The sequence below is a fragment of the Patagioenas fasciata genome, chromosome 25 (assembly GCF_037038585.1).
Source record: "Patagioenas fasciata isolate bPatFas1 chromosome 25, bPatFas1.hap1, whole genome shotgun sequence".
NCBI classification, from domain to species: domain Eukaryota; kingdom Metazoa; phylum Chordata; class Aves; order Columbiformes; family Columbidae; genus Patagioenas; species Patagioenas fasciata.
In genome coordinates, this window is record NC_092544.1 from 2,549,712 (window position 1) to 2,566,065 (window position 16,354).

Here is a 16,354-nt window from a genome sequence, read left to right on the forward strand (position 1 = left end):
CCACTGATGAACGAGCTGGGTGCCCTGGTGACAGAAGATAGAGAGAAGGCAGAGTTACTGCAGACATTCTTCTCTGCAGACATTCAAACCCGTCTGGACACCTTCCTGTGGAACCTCATCTGGGTGTTCCTGCTCCATGGGGGGATTGCACTGGATGAGCTTTCCAGGTCCCTTCCAACCCCTGACACTCTGCGATTCTGTGATTAATTCTTTTAATCTGAGTGTTATTCAGTAGAATCCACCAACCCACTCTTGTCTGATACTAAGCAGCAGCTGTCAGGAATCATTACCTTAAGACTAGTCCCAGGGGTAACAAAAATTAACTGCAAAACGAGCAGTAATTATCTATAGTCAGATGGCTTTATGCCTGACAATGGAGCAAAGACTAATAGGGACAAAAACTCCAGTGTGCATTTTCGTTTACCTGTCATGTTCTTTGTCCACGAGATGGTATCGTGCTCTGAATGCTACCAGGTGAGCATAATACGCTGGTGCAGGTATAGAAACTGATCGTGTACAGCGCACATATGTGTGGCAGAGCTGGTAAGTCAGCAGCTGGAGTTCATCTGCAGTAAAACAGTTATCATCCCACAAAACATGATAGTGTGAGGGACGGCTGGTACCCTAAGAAGAAGGGAACATCAATTCACTTAGCTGGATTTCACAGAATCAAGTCAGATGAAGTTCAGAAAGGTCCAGACTACCTATTCTGAACTCCTACATAACCGCAGCCAAAGAAAACTCAGTCTTAAGTCAGCCCTGTATTTAAAGATAAATAAGAAGTCTACCATTGACATGGTTATGTTGCTCTAACTATTCTTGCTTGGAAAAAAACACACATGCCTTCTAGATAACCCTCAACACTTAAAACCTGCTCCCAACGTGACTAAACCATGATCGCACCACCTCTTAACTACCTTCAATTAAAGAGACACATTTCCCAGCGAAACAACTGCTGCGTTTAACTCTTTCCAATTCCTTAGCACCCCAAGTCAAAGTGTGAACACTAGAGACGGTTCCAGTGGTTCAGAAGTGACCTGTAGAGTTCCACACAAAACATTTCTGTACTTGCACACAATGTCGTCCTTCCCACAGGTTCAAGAGCTCCATTGCTCTTTGGCATCATCCTGAATCAAATTCTTACACGTCACTCGTGTTGAGGCTCCCACAGACACACGCTGACTTCCACCATCAGCGCTTTAGTCAAACAACAATGTAGTAACTCATAACACTGAGCTAAATGACATCTCTCTACTAAATAACTCTCTATAAACACAAGCATCACAAAAGGGAGAAAAACAATATGTTCTAAATTCACATTTACTTACAAAGAAACGATCATACCTGTATTCCAGCATGGCTACAGAGGTAAAAATCAAACTCGTATGGATGTGTAATGTCTGTATCTACAGTTGTTCCAGCTGGAATATTGCCACTTCGTCCAACCTAGAGAAAAGGGTTTGTTAAAAAGTGCAGCTAACAACTGCTTATACATCCCAACGGTAATTAAAGGTTTCCATCATCTTGTATTTTCTCCTATTACAATTGCTGTAGACTTGGTCCTAGTTATTCACATGAATATCAGCTATAGTTGACCGACACAGACTAGTTCCAGTGTGCAACATGACGAAGCCCGATGGGGACTTTATTTTTAACATACTTAAGGTCAATGTTTTTTCAGTTTGGGGCCACATTTTGTGCCTACTAATTCAACATCTTCCCCGAATACAAAGATAGATTGACAGAGAAGCCTTTGCCAATATTATCTCCAGCAGCACAAGCGCCTGACATGGAGCTTTTCACATAGAGCTACGACGATTACCCTTTCTGTTCTGTCGGCACAGAACAGTCGTGTGTGATGTCGCTTCTGTACCACAATATAGGTTATTCCCGGCTGGTAATCCTTCTCCAGACTGATGCAGGCTTCTCTAATGGCCAGCAGTTCGTAATACAGAACCTACAAGCGCAAGAACAGAGCAGTTTAGGTTTTCCTTCCATTGTAGTTTACACACAACACCTAATAATCAGCTTGTAGTTAACACCACGTGTAACTTCGCCACACAATTAGTAATCTCAGGAAGTACTCAGAACTTGGGAAATAATCTATTTCTAAGAACTCTCCCCTTCCCAGAGAGGAAAGAAGTTGCAACCTTTCTTACCCCACATGCTCAAGAAATTCTCTCTTAAAAAGCCTGGGTTTTTTTGTGGTATCTTGGCACAGATACAAGCACCTCAAGCAGTCGAGCTTATTCAAATATGAGAAGTGGAGTAGTTACGCAACAACACAATCCTTCGAGAAACCCAGAAACGAACCAACCTGCCGAAACTGTCCTTCGGAGACCCCGTCCCGATAGAAGATGATGCGCGTGGGCTTGAACCGCGTTGACTTGTAGAACTGGATGAGCAGCTCCCTCACCATGGAGGCCAGGTCTTGGATGATCTCCTGCCGCGGCCGCTGGACTCTCACTGTGGCACAGTACCGGCTTGGATGAGCATCCATACTACCTACAACCTTCAGAGGAACATCGTGTGAGTAAAGGCTTCAAGACCAAATTTAGACTAAATTAGATATAGGCAAAAAAAAAAAAAGGCCAAGAAGAGATTGTTTAAGTAAAAGATCTTACATTAAAACAATAAGCACAGTAATAAGCTGATTTAATAGAACTTACAGCAGCTATAGAAGGCTTCTTTCCGTCTCCAGCAGGAGGGTGAGTGACATCGGCTCCCAAAAAGATCACTGGCTGCTGGAACACAGAAGGTCTTCAAAGAGAAAAAGGTGCTAAGTCACACTTGCAGGTGAACAGTTGGCGCAAGGTTATTGCTCAAGATGGGGTTTTGTTGCACAGAGAAGCCGCCTTATCAGCTGCTCTGGCCAAGCCTGAACAAAGAAATCTTTGTGCACAAGATGTGAACGTGGAAACCGCCACAGCAGTCATTCCAGAACACATTGCCGTTGCACCGCGGCGCGCTTCCAGCGGAGAACACAAACTCAGATCAGTCTCCACAAAGATTCTTACCGTTGATGAGGTACAAGGATGTTGTTGATTCCTCCCAGTTTAACGTTAATCTTCAGGCACAGGTTTGACAGGGTCTGTGGAGACGTTTTAATGACGTTCTTGACTTGGACACACTGCGTGGCCATTCCCAACAGCGTATCTCCCACACGCTTCACCTCCGCTGAGAAGCAAATATTAGGATAACAATATTTGAAATTGTTGCTATATTTTGGTCTTAGCTTAAGTCACAATAATTTAAATGTGCATAATCTGCAAAATAACTTCCAACTCATCTGCACGCTCACATCTGCTTCCAATTACTTTCATCTTCAGACACAAAACATTGATTTCTAACGTCTAAAGAACAGTCCTGAGAACTTTCTAACATATGCTGGGCTGCAAATGTCTCAGAACAATACACGACCAAACAGGTAAAATAGAAATATTCCCTTACCGTACACCGGCGTCTTCCCCGGCAGGATGACAATGATGAGCTGAAGCCCCGAATAGGTGTTCTTGAGGTGTCGAAACATGGGCTCCACGCTGTCCGCACCCTGGGCGTATTTACAGAAACAGGGCTGGCCTTGGATCGGCATCCCCGCGTCTTTGGAGATCTTGCGCAGCTGGTCCGTGAAACCCCTACAGATGAGAAGGTTTTCTGAATTTTCACAGTAGCAATGGCACACAACAAGCAAAGCAGAGGGGGACAGAAGAGCTGTGTTACTCAAGACCATTCCAAATAGCTTTTAAAGCAGCTTTTTCAAGACCTTTGTTATGCACAGCTTTGAAACACCACAGGCCAAAACTGAGGGAATAAAGTGTACTATCAGCTAGTTTGCTGATGACACCAAGCTGGGAGGAGTGGCTGACACTGGGAGCTGTGCTGCCATCCAGAGACCTGGACAGGCTGGAGAGTTGGGCAGGGAAAAATTGAATGAAATAAAACAAGGGCAAGTGTAGGGTCTTGAATCTGGGCAGGAACAACCCCAGGTTCCAGTATAAGTTGGGGAATGACCTATTAGAGAGCAGTGTAGGGGAAAGGGACCTGCGGGTCCTGGGGGACAGCAGGGTGACCATGAGCCAGCACTGGGCCCTTGTGGCCAGGAAGGCCAATGGTACCTGGGGTGGGTTAGAAGGGGGTGGTCAGTAGGTCAGAGAGGTTCTCCTGCCTCTCTGCTCTGCCCTGGGGAGACCACACCTGGAATATTGTGTCCAGTTGTGGGCCCTCAGCTCCAGAAGGACAGGGAACTGCTGGAGAGAGTCCAGCGCAGGGCAACAAAGATGCTGAAGGGAGTGGAGCATCTCCCGTGTGAGGAAAGGCTGAGGGAGCTGGGGCTCTGGAGCTGGAGAAGAGGAGACTGAGGGGGGACTCATTCATGTTTACAGATATCTAAAGGGGCAGTGTCAGGAGGATGGAGCCAGGCTCTTCTCGGTGACAACCAGTGACAGGACAAGGGGCAGTGGGGACAAACTGGAACACAAAAGGTTCCACTTAAATTTGAGAAGAAACTTGTTCCCCATGAGGGTGACAGAGCCTGGCCCAGGCTGCCCAGGGAGGTTGTGGAGTCTCCTTCTCTGCAGACATTCAAACCCGCCTGGACACCTTCCTGTGGAACCCCAGCTGGGTGTTCCTGCTCCATGGGGGGATTGCACTGGATGAGCTTTCCAGGTCCCTTCCAACCCCTGACATTCTGGGATTCTGTGATGATGTGAATTGCAAAAAAACCCAAAAAAGTTCAGACAGTATCTTCATTCAAGATGCTCCAAATAACCAGACAGAAAGCAGCAATGTCACAGGACCAAACCCCACAGTTTACCCAGATATGGTGCTTTGACTGTAGCTTCCAGCAAGGAAAACAGCTTGGATTCTCTCCCTAACATCTTAGACGGTTAAAGCCAGCTAAAATGCTCATTACAAGTCCTGTGGTCATGTTTCCACCTAGATGGCTTCATAAACAGAACAGCCCAAAGCCTAAACTCTGACATGCCTTACTTCAGTATTTCTTCTCGGCATTGTCTCTGCGTCGCAAAGCAAGCGATAGCCCACATTTTGATCTCAACACCGGTATGGAACTGCTTCCCTCGCATGTCCCACACCCCATGGCTTGGGGTCGCCACCGTTCGATTCTGCGGAAACAAAAGCAACATATTTGAGTGACTGGAAAAGAAAAAGCCCGTGCTATTTTCAGTTTCAGCACAACAAAGGGGCGTTTACCATTCAAACTTCATCCCTGTATTGCACAATGCAACTGAACTAACTAAAAGAGTGAACATGTGTGGGAGATCACTCTTCAAAATAGAAACGAAAGAAAAAGCAAGAAATCTCACCCGTCCTCCATACTGCAACATGGGAGCTGGGAGCACGCGCCCCGTCACGTGGGCCATCTCATCCCGGACTTTGAACTGGAACTCTTGAACAAATGGATCTGCATCGTAATTTGCACTTCTCACCTAGAAGAAGAGTTTTTCTGTATTACAGAGGTATCTAATTATAAGTTGTGTAACAGACAGAGTAGGAGGAACGCTACAGAAGAGTCCTATGACAGTTCTCCTGGACACTGAAAAAGGCGCAGACTGAACTGCTCAACCCTATTAACCTATCCCCAGTGAAAACAACTAATACAACGACATATACTGGATGAGATTTTTTGGTTCCCTTAGTTACTCATGTGCTCATTTGTAGCATGCTGATTTAAAAGCAATTTATTCACTCATGGGATAGAGAAGCACACCCAAGTTTAAACAAATTAATTCCTATTATTACTGCACATTCATGTCTACTGTATTTTCCAGACCAGACTTATTTTACCTTTAAAAGTTTGGCTAACTTGTCAGCTCAAAAACCAGACCATTTAAAATCAGAGCTGTTTATAAGAGTATTCTATTCAAGTTTTATAATAAGTCAGGGAAGACATTGATGTTTAGAATGTAAGCATGCTATAATAACAATCAAACAAACAAGGTGTTCAAATATCCGCAGGAATCAAGGAGATGTCCAGTGGCATTTAGTGAGCAGCATCACAGCGAGCTGAAATTAAAGAACTAACCAATCTGCTTATTTCCTCCTGCCTATCTGGAGCAGATCTCGCCGTGGCCTTTATCATAGTCGATGTCTGATTGTCCGTCAGCTTCTTGATGCACCGTTGGCCAGCTACGATGTTACACACCTGAATGGAGAAGCAGAAGCATCAACATAGTTCTAGACTTTAAAGCACTTTTTACAATGTAGATAGTCTGTGAAGTAAAAGAATAACGAACACATAAATACGTGAACGTGCTGGTACTGCAAAGGGAAATACTGAACATCTTGCAAAATGATACAGCCTACCAATAACAAGCTGATGTATCAAGATAAGTGCCTTACTTCTAAAGGCAGGTAGGTGTGTTTCTGCTCTTGTCCCACTTGTAGGCAAGGAAGATGAGGGTATTTCAGCTGGAGGTTGTATTTCTCTCGGAAATACTGTGCTACTGTTCTCTCCACGGTCTGGCCATTTTCTAACTGTAAAGGAAAGCTGGAAAGACACACGTTTTAATAAAAGGTCTAGAAATCTTAGTTGGCAAGTATCAACAGCCCCAAAGCAATAAAATACTGGTCCTGTTACACCATCAGTGTTAAGCTGTCACACACTTTATGCCCTGACAAAAAGCATCTTACGTTTGATGACTTGCAGGCCTTCTTGTTACGTTACAAACACGGTATTTCCTCCTCATCGTTCCGCAGTGAGTCACTTCTACCTTTAGACCTGCATAAAAGCACCAAAAACCCTGATGTCATAACTACACAAGAATTTGCACAGGAGACACAAGGCTGCTTATAATAGAACACGTTCCAATCCAACAGCTTTGATAGTCAAGCAGCACAACATAAGAAGTTATTTATTATTCTTTAATCATTTTGCTTTCATTATAATTTGGTTTCTGACTAATCAGGTCTTATTCTCAAAACTAAATGATAACATATGATATTTCACATTCAACGTCATCTGACTTTTTGGTAGCAGTTTTATGTAACAGGCACGTGAATAATCTCAGACAAACGGCTGCTTTCACCATATTCTTTGCTCTCATTCTCAATGCTGCATACCTCTTAAAACTAGCAGTTCCAATATAATTAACAGGGCAAAATCAGATTTCTACCTTATTTATTGTGTCCACATTCAGACAGTGACCAAGTTTAACTTTAGGTTTTGAATGGCTGAAATCTCATCTAAAAGCACCCAGCCTACACACCAGAAGCTCGGCAGACTTGACTCTTTATGCACGACAATGACAACGACGACGGCAGCTGCAGGAGGCTTTCAGCGGCTATTTCTGTTTGCTGTGCGTGCACAGAGCAGACTCAACACCTGCTGGAAGCACCGGGCTTATCACACAAGTGCTGCGCGGCATTGGCACACTGTTATGGCTTTCAGTTGAAAACAATGCTTGTTACCATAAAGATTCAGCCTACAGTCCACTAGTAAAGGCTCCAGAGAAAGCAGCTGGGTGACTTGTCCTGTCGAGGCTTTTGTGGGCTGTGGACCACAGACCACATCAAATCGGGTCCCTAAGTACCAGGTGGCTTTGAAATGCTTTGCTTCAGCATTTAAACAGCAGGAGAGCTACAGTCTAAATCCCTCAGAATTAACTTGATTGCGTTACCTGGGACAGAATAGATACATTTCTACTCACCCTTTATCTCTTTGGTGAATTTGACCCGATGAGAATCAGTCAGAGGTCTTGGTTGTTCATCAATGTTATGAATGTCAAGAACTTCACACATGAACTGAATTACAGGTTGTGCTTTGTAGAAGGCAGTGGCAGAAACTAAAGAGAACAAAATATTAAGTGGAAAAACCTCAAAACAAACCAGTCAGACTGTTGTGCAGCAGTAGATAAATGAATGCTTTTGAAAACTCAACATAACCCTCAAGCCAATGTTGGGCGGCACACATTTTTAAAAACAGATTAACAAGCCTTGCAACAGCTCAGTGTGTAAAAGCCAGCGCAGGGCCTGCAGTGACACATCAGCCTGCAGCACAGTCATCCTGCTAATACTTCCCATCTCAGGGTTTTAAAAGGGTTTTTCCCCAGATAACGTTTATTTCTAGAGAGCTGTAATGTCCCAGAGCAACATTCTCTTTCGATTCTGTACAGAGTTCTGAGCAGAGACAGTATTAATATACCTCTACTAGAAAACTCTTAACAAGAAAAGCTAAGATTATTCAATATGCAACATAATTCTGTCAATGATATGAACTGGACAATTACTGAAACAATATCTGGTAGAAACATGAGCGCTATTTTGACTACAGACAAATTATGTTAGGGTAGCAGTGCCTGAAACCCTTGATCTACCCAAATCTCTTACCCTGCCCGCATACTAATGATACAACCACATGAAGTGACACTGCGGGGTTTTTCAAGAGGACATTCGACTCATTTCACAGAAGGAAGCCCATAAACAATCTGCTTGCCAAAGTGACAAGCAATCAAAACGATACCTTTTAGTAAGAACGGTGACAAACACAAGCTACTCCATCCACTTAGAACTTCAAATGGCAACAAGAGAACAGAAACACTTGACAACAAGGAGCAACAGAGAGAAACAGACTTGGCAGAGAACCCCAGACAAGTTAAACGACTAAAACAGAGTCAAGAGATAGGATTTGAAAGTTTTCTTCGCAGCCTCAAACCACAACGGAAAGGGGTTGCACCGTAAATCAGAGCTTACAGAGTTCTTAATGTTCTCATTCACGGAAAGGACTGAAAAATCTCTGCTGCATGAGTTACTCCTACACTTTGTAATGCTGGTAAGAAAACTGGCTTCACAGAAAGAGTGCAATACATCATAAATTGGTGCAAATTATGTCCCATCTGAATTGTAGTTCTTTCAGTACCTAGTGTATAGATACTCATATGGATTATTTCTCAGAGTGGGAAGATTTTTACATTCATTGTTTCAAGCTACACCACAGCTGCTCTTTGAAAGGCAGTTTTACAAGAATAAACCCATCTGAAGTCACATGAGTATCATCCACAACTTAGGTAAACTAGAACACATGGACCCCTGGTTCCAGTATAAGTTGGGGAATGACCTATTAGAGAGCAGTGTAGGGGAAAGGGACCTGGGGGTCCTGGGGACAGCAGGGTGACCATGAGCCAGCACTGGGCCCTTGTGGCCAGGAAGGCCAATGGTACCTGGGGTGGATTAGAAGGGGGTGGTCAGTAGGTCAGAGAGGTTCTCCTGCCCCTCTGCTCTGCCCTGGGGAGACCACACCTGGAATATTGTGTCCAGCTGTGGGCCCTCAGTTCCAGAAGGACAGGGAACTGCTGGAGAGAGTCCAGCGCAGCCACCAAGATGCTGGAGGGAGTGGAGCATCTCCCGTGTGAGGAAAGGCTGAGGGAGCTGGGGCTCTGGAGCTGGAGAAGAGGAGACTGAGGGGTGACCTCATTCATGTTTACAGATATATAAAGGGTGAGTGTCAGGAGGATGGAGCCAGGCTCTTCTCGGTGCACAGATGGCACCAAAAGTTACCATCACACAGAACGTGGTACCCCAAACTCAAGCATGCAACAGTAAAGCAACCAAATGGAAAGGTCATTTTTACTCCTAGAGGCCTGTTCGTTATGACCTTTATTCTTAACCCTGAATCCCAACTTACCATCAATATTGAGCATCATCTTCCACATGGCAGGCCGAACAGACTGATGGAATCCAAACCAGACCTCCCTGCCTCCACCCAGGGGGTGATCGTAGCCTTCCGGAGCTGAGAAAAAAGACCGGCCCACAGGGGTGTACCTGGGGATAAAGAGAACCACATGCTTAGACTATTGCTTTCCAAATAAACTCCATAATAAAGATTAGAACACACAGCATTACTGTTATTTTTTAATTTTGTGCACCAGGAATCGGTGCCTAGAACCCAGTTTAAACAGTGCACTCTGAATGCTGCCGGTCCCACTGCAGCATCTGTACATTTATATAAAAATATTTACTAGGTTTAGCAACACACAATCACTTCCAGTTTTTACAACAAAGCAAGAACTAACTTACCCTTTCGGATCTTCCACTTCAAGAAAGTATCATCTCCATTGTATATACCGGACTGACCCTCAAATATCATTTTGCATGTTTGTATTCAATGTTCCCTCGTAAATGTACACTGAGAGAAGGAGTAGCTATAGTGGAAACACAAAACTAGAGCAACTGATATTTCTCTCAGGTAGAAAACTGCTGTTCGCAAACCTCCATATCTCCTCACATTTGTAAGGGACCGAGGTCAACATCTGTCTTGTGTCCTGAGGATGCAGACTGAACATCAGCTTCCATTGAACCACGGGCCATTTTTAAAGCCAGTGAAAAACACCAGTGCAAAGCCACCAATCAAACTTTAAAAGTAACTTTCATTGTCCAAATGAAGCAAAATCAATTTGCCCTTCTCTAATGTTTCAGGTGCCAAGATAAAGAGGAGCAGGCTTTGGTACGGCAGGTATCAGGTCTCAAGTGTGTATTCAAAAGATGAGAAGCGCCGATCGTTGGCGGGTATAGCAATGAATGAAAGACTCATGCTTTCAGACACTGCCATCGAGGGCATGATACTTGGCTCAACTTGAGCAGAAAACATGAAAGCAGTGCTACAGCATCCTGTAATCTCTCAGTATTTCAATTAAGGTCTATTATAAGTGTCTCGTGTTTCTTGATCTTTTCATATACATCACCTGCTCTGGAGTTTAAATGGCTCCAGAAACACACACTTTACATAATCAGCTGCAATCTCCCCAGTTCAGCTAACCAGCTGTGCTGCATAAGGGGAACGATCTCTTTTCCTTTTCACCTGTGAATAAACAAGGATGAAGGTCTCCCGGGGGAGATACCTCAGGTAAAGACAGAGCACAGGAAGACAGTGAACCTACTTCATGGAGGGGAGGTGTCGTAGCACCACATCAACAGCATGAACAGGGTTAGTGCTGATAGGTTTGTCTAGTTCCAGAGGCTCAGGCAAGGTTCTTCCTGTCAAAACTTCATGCAGCAAGTGCCAGCTCACCCGAGAAACAAACTTTATTGACACTTTGAAGGGACGATCTTTTCCACCTTCTCCTGGCAAAGTCACATCCAAATCCACCTGGGTGGGGGAGGAAAAGAACCAAAAAGCAGCTGTTTAACCTCCAAGCTGAGTTTTCATTCCTTCTCATAACTAGGCCAGAGACTCAAAACCTCAGATATTTAGGACACAGTATATTTGATAAAGGTACACGACCAAATGCACAAAATGAAGAGAACTGGGTCCTCAGAAGAGCATCACATAACTCTGTCATCTCCAATCAGAAAACTCTTCATTCCAGAGAAACTGTGGTTCGATTTTTTAATAGTATTTGATCATAAGATAACATATTACAGTCTGTAAAACTGAGTATTTAATAGATTTTGCTGTAGAAAGGGGCTACGAAATTCTAGGAGAGGTCCTGAGTGCAATTACTACATGGACATTTACATACATCGGGATTTGCAGCAAAGACTCTAGAAGGACTCCATTTCTATACAGATACTGTAAGATGCTTCCAGTTTTTCTGAACTCAGCAATACCAGCAGTGGTGTTTGCTTCTTTTTCTTTCCTAATAAACTGTTTCCAATATTTTTTCCAGTTCTCTTACCCCAGTAGTGGCCACAGGCAGCGGATTGGCTGTATAGAGGCTTCTTTTCCCATCATAAACCGGTCTACGGTCCCCAAATATTGTCACTTTAAAATGCTGCACCATTGAGTCCACCACCTCCCTGGAAAAGTTGATATTTACATTGCAGATGTTTCCAAAGAGCTAGAACGGCTCCCACACACCCCGTGTTTTGCTGAAGTAGTTTGAAACAACGTGCTACTCAATTATACAACACCCACTGGTATTCCAGAAAGGTGCTTCACATACTTCAACTAAAATAACAGGTGAATACTAAAGGAAAAAATATCACAACGCAAATGCTCAAATATTGGAAACTATTGTTACTGAAATAATTTCTGAAAGTCCCAGAAACAACTGAGGGCTTTGTATAACCTTTATTATACAAAGCAAGGACTCGCTTACCTTGGAAGGAACCCATAAGGTTGTATTAGGAAACACCAGCACAAACTCACAAGCGAAAGCAACGCTGGTGCACAGAACAGCTCAGTTACTTGTACTGGCTACCTGGAAACGTTCTGCTCCTCAGTTAACTGCCTACACTCTATATAAAAATGAGGTAGTCTCAAAAAAACAGTCTTAACTTTAAGTACCTAACAATCTGAGTTTTGATCAGACTTTTACTTGATTTTGTTGTAAAATGTGCATGTAATTATAGGTTCTCTTAAATTTATTATATGTTGATGGCAATAAAAAAAACCAAAACAAGCAGTAACCAGATACGATCGCTTGAAAAAACCACCCTAAATTGTTCATCTTCTATAAAAAGGCATCTTCACACAAGTGGTAGATATGTCAGATCCAGAGACTTTTACAACACGTGTAACTGCAATATGCCTCCAGGATTTGAATGCTTTCAGTAGCACGTTAACTGTATCGTACTTGACACATCATAATTCCCTTATTCTACAGAAATCAAACATTTTCTTCTTCAGCATATGCAAAGCAGCATTCTCAAAAAGCAGAAGCTGACTTGTATACCATCTCCTGACCAGGCAATATTAACCTAAAACACTTGAGGAGGATGCTCAGTGTTGCCTTCCTCCCCAGCACCTCTCAGCTGGCATTTGGTGAAAGCGAAGAGAAATTCTCCATTTCACATTTCTTTGTGTTATCAAATTCTCCGAATCCAACCCTTCCACTGGCTAAGAGCACATCAATTACTTAAGCAACTCCAAAATACCTACTCAGTACCTCATCAATCTAATTTACAAGACAAATTTCACCTTCTTACCTGTTCACCCTCCGAGGACACTTATCTGGTTTGATATCCACCTCATAGAGGTAGACATCGATCTTTGGGATTTCAACCTGGAAGCAGTTGGCCAGCAGTTTAATGGGTTTGCCCATGGTGCCATAGCCGGGGCGCCGTGGCACCATGAGCAGGGGCTGCGCCCCGACGGGTCCTGCCAAAGACAGAAAGAATACAGGTAAGACGATGAGCACGACGGACAAGCTGTGTCACAAAGCTTCCATGTCAGCAAATGAAAAACACACGAGGCTCCCCACATTCGCAGGTACACATACTGGTCCCTCATGGAGACTTAGTGACGTTCTTAGTGACCATGAGCCAGCACTGGGCCCTTGTGGCCAGGAAGGCCAGTGGTACCTGGGGTGGGTTAGAAGGGGGTGGTCAGTAGGTCAGAGAGGTTCTCCTGCCCCTCTGCTCTGCCCTGGGGAGACCACACCTGGAATATTGTGTCCAGTTGTGGGCCCTCAGTTCCAGAAGGACAGGGAACTGCTGGAGAGAGTCCAGCGCAGCCACCAAGATGCTGAAGGGAGTGGAGCATCTCCCGTGTGAGGAAAGGCTGAGGGAGCTGGGGCTCTGGAGCTGGAGAAGAGGAGACTGAGGGGGGACTCATTCCTGGGGATCAATATGGAAAGGGGCAGTGTCAGGAGGATGGAGCCAGGCTCTTCTGGGTGACAACCAGTGACAGGACAAGGGGCAATGGGTGCAAACTGGAACACAGGAGGTTCCTCTTAAATATGAGAAGAAACTTCTTCCTGGTGAGGGTGGCAGAGCCTGGCCCAGGCTGCCCAGGGAGGTTGTGGAGTCTCCTTCTCTGCAGACATTCAAACCCGCCTGGACACCTTCCTGTGGAACCTCAGCTGGGTGTTCCTGCTCCATGGGAGGATTGCACTGGATGAGCTTTCCAGGTTCCTTCAACCCTTGACATTCCGTGATTCTGTGATTCTCCACATTTTCAGTCTCAGGCGATTCCCTGAAGCACCAGAACCAGCGTGGGAGGAGGGAAAGCGATGGCATCAACCAGCGCACACCAAACCTGCTGAGTCCCAACCCAACGCTTGCCCATTTTCCCTCCCTGAGCCTCCACCCACATCCAGACTCTTTTCTTACTAAGGACTTGCAGCTTCTGCAATCAGCCTGCATAAAATCAGCTTTCCTAAACAAACCAAGCGTGCTTTACCACCGCGGAAAGCCTGTCTGCCATGAAAACACAAGGAGTTTTACAAGTCTTTTCTGGACACCCTACTAAGAGCAAAGTTGCCGCAGAATACAAAACCATGGCAGCAGCTCCGGCCCGATGCTGTTTCACTGCCATTATTAGCTTATTCCTGGAAGACAGATTACTCGTGAACTTTGCTGGCTGGAAATGGATGAAGGGTAAACCCATTACCTCCTGTCTAACCGCACCGACAAAGCCGATTGACCTGAAGAGGAAAGACTCAGATTAAGACACAGGATTAAAAACCCCTTGATTACTTATACATTAGAGAGGAACAGCCATAGCTGCTCAGAGAAACCATCAAAATTTGCAATAAGATACGGGTATTTTGAAAGTCAGTTCAAAACATCTGTCTAGCGATAAACGCTACACTCTCACCAGGTTATCTATTCCATTTACTTCGCACCACTTAGATGAGAATCCTCTGCACAAGACCCAGGTTACTCATGCTTTACAAAACCACAGTAGTAAACACAGCTCGCTTTCAAGAATTTCTACTGGTATTTCCACTTCAAAATATCTCTTCGCAATCAAGAAACAACAACAAAACCAACATGCTTCGTAGCCCGAGTTTTAAAAAATTACTCATTGTACAAATGTCACGATTTACAGAGCATTGGATTAAGTTAGTTAAAAGTTCTTCCCCTACTCCTACTCGGTGACGCAGACAGCAATTCCAGCCCACTCATTTTCATAGAAGAGTTAAAATGTCAAGGGCTGGTAAAAATGTCTTATTTGCCTTTTGATTAACCTCCACCATTCCTGGAAAAAATAGCATTATTTTGAAGGAAACCATGTTCTGAGAAGAGATGAACATCATAGCTACTTCCACCGAAACATTCGCCTAGAAACCTACCAAAAAATCCTGAGTGGGCTTGGCTTTGGGCCATAAAACAAAAACATAGAGCAAGCAGCATCATTTAACACACCCTCACAGACTATGCTTATGCAAAACTTGTTCCAAGCATCTGTTCTCTTCAGCATTTTCTTCATTTTTATACTGTCACGCGAGTAAAAGCTGCTCTACAATCTACTCCAGATATATTTTCAGAAGATGAGCACGTGCAAAAAGTTACTACTAAACATTTGAGTGGCATAAATGACTCAATAGCTTATTTTAATAGTACAAAGACACACACGCCGGAGTTTATATTTATGTATTTTATATAACTGTGCTTCGATTCACAGAATCCTAGTGCTCAGCTGCAAAAACTCGACACAGAGAACAATCTGCAGTTACTAATAGGGGTGCGCTTTGAAATCCAAGGGGATAAAAGAAACGCTCTGCCCAAACCTAAGCGTGCAAACAGGGCTGTGGGTTCTGCCATGGGACACAGGGGGAGAAAACCAGAAAACAGACAAAAACCAGACAAAAGCTTTCTTGGGCCTCACCTGTGCAGCTGCACCACACACACATCTGGAATGAGCCAGAACACAGATCTTGGCAAAGAGGAACGAAGCGACCAACGTTTGAATAAGAATCACAGGTCTACACACTATTCAGGAATCATTTGGTGTGATACACACGCTCCCCAACTTAAAAACACGTTGTAACTCAATTCTATCGCTGCCCAAATACACCGGTGCCCACGCAGGATCCCCGGCTTCCAAAATACACGGGATCGCCAGATTGCGCGTTGTGAAAGTCTGTGTCACTGCCTTCGAAGCTGTGACTCAAACACACAAAACAAACAACGCTCTGAGGACAGCGGCTGCTCCCAGCGCATCCTGACTCACCCGGCCTCATGCCTAAGCCCTGTGTCAAGCCCCTGGAAATAAACACACCGAGCAAAATCACTAAAAGTAATGCTCTTCCAATTAGAACAGAAGGACTGATTGGCAGACTGGCTCCTTCACGTTATTTAAGCACTGCAAAACCAAAGTCCTTGGTGTTTCAAACAGCTCGGAGAGGCTGGAACCTCCCGTCTTGGGGTGTCCCCAGAAATCAGCTGCTCCTGTGAGAAGTTTTAGAGGAGAAACCTCTTGGTGTTTAAGAACCTACTACAGCTCTGCCATTAGAGCAGCAAATGTGGACACATACCTGGTATATTCTTAAAAATGCAGGGAAAAAACCAGAAAGCAGGGCTGGTTGGCATGCCAGGATAGTGCTTAATTCATAAACCCTGTTAAAGAAAATCCCCAGTGCTGACAATCAACTAATTAACACAACTATGAATACACAGACAGGAACTACAACTGGTGCTTTGGATGGATTCCTGGAAGGTTTTCACGCAGCAA

At 44.3% G+C, this 16,354-nt stretch overlaps 1 protein-coding gene across 1 annotated transcript in view; it reads right to left on the reverse strand.

Annotated features, from left to right (window-relative positions):
- The window catches only part of AGO3 (argonaute RISC catalytic component 3), a 32,364-nt gene that overhangs the window by 10,973 nt on the left and 5,037 nt on the right, over positions 1-16,354 (reverse strand). Inside the window, exons 2-18 of the mRNA XM_065856897.2 lie at positions 12,883-13,054; positions 11,631-11,751; positions 10,893-11,101; positions 9,641-9,777; positions 7,668-7,802; positions 6,652-6,739; positions 6,361-6,508; positions 6,044-6,163; positions 5,325-5,447; positions 4,990-5,123; positions 3,451-3,635; positions 3,018-3,177; positions 2,670-2,760; positions 2,318-2,512; positions 1,823-1,957; positions 1,345-1,446; positions 425-624 (exon numbers count right to left, since the gene is read on the reverse strand). Of these exons, the coding sequence (XP_065712969.1) occupies positions 425-624; positions 1,345-1,446; positions 1,823-1,957; positions 2,318-2,512; positions 2,670-2,760; positions 3,018-3,177; positions 3,451-3,635; positions 4,990-5,123; positions 5,325-5,447; positions 6,044-6,163; positions 6,361-6,508; positions 6,652-6,739; positions 7,668-7,802; positions 9,641-9,777; positions 10,893-11,101; positions 11,631-11,751; positions 12,883-13,054 (2,455 nt within the window). The remainder of the gene's footprint in view (positions 1-424; positions 625-1,344; positions 1,447-1,822; positions 1,958-2,317; positions 2,513-2,669; positions 2,761-3,017; positions 3,178-3,450; positions 3,636-4,989; positions 5,124-5,324; positions 5,448-6,043; positions 6,164-6,360; positions 6,509-6,651; positions 6,740-7,667; positions 7,803-9,640; positions 9,778-10,892; positions 11,102-11,630; positions 11,752-12,882; positions 13,055-16,354) is intronic.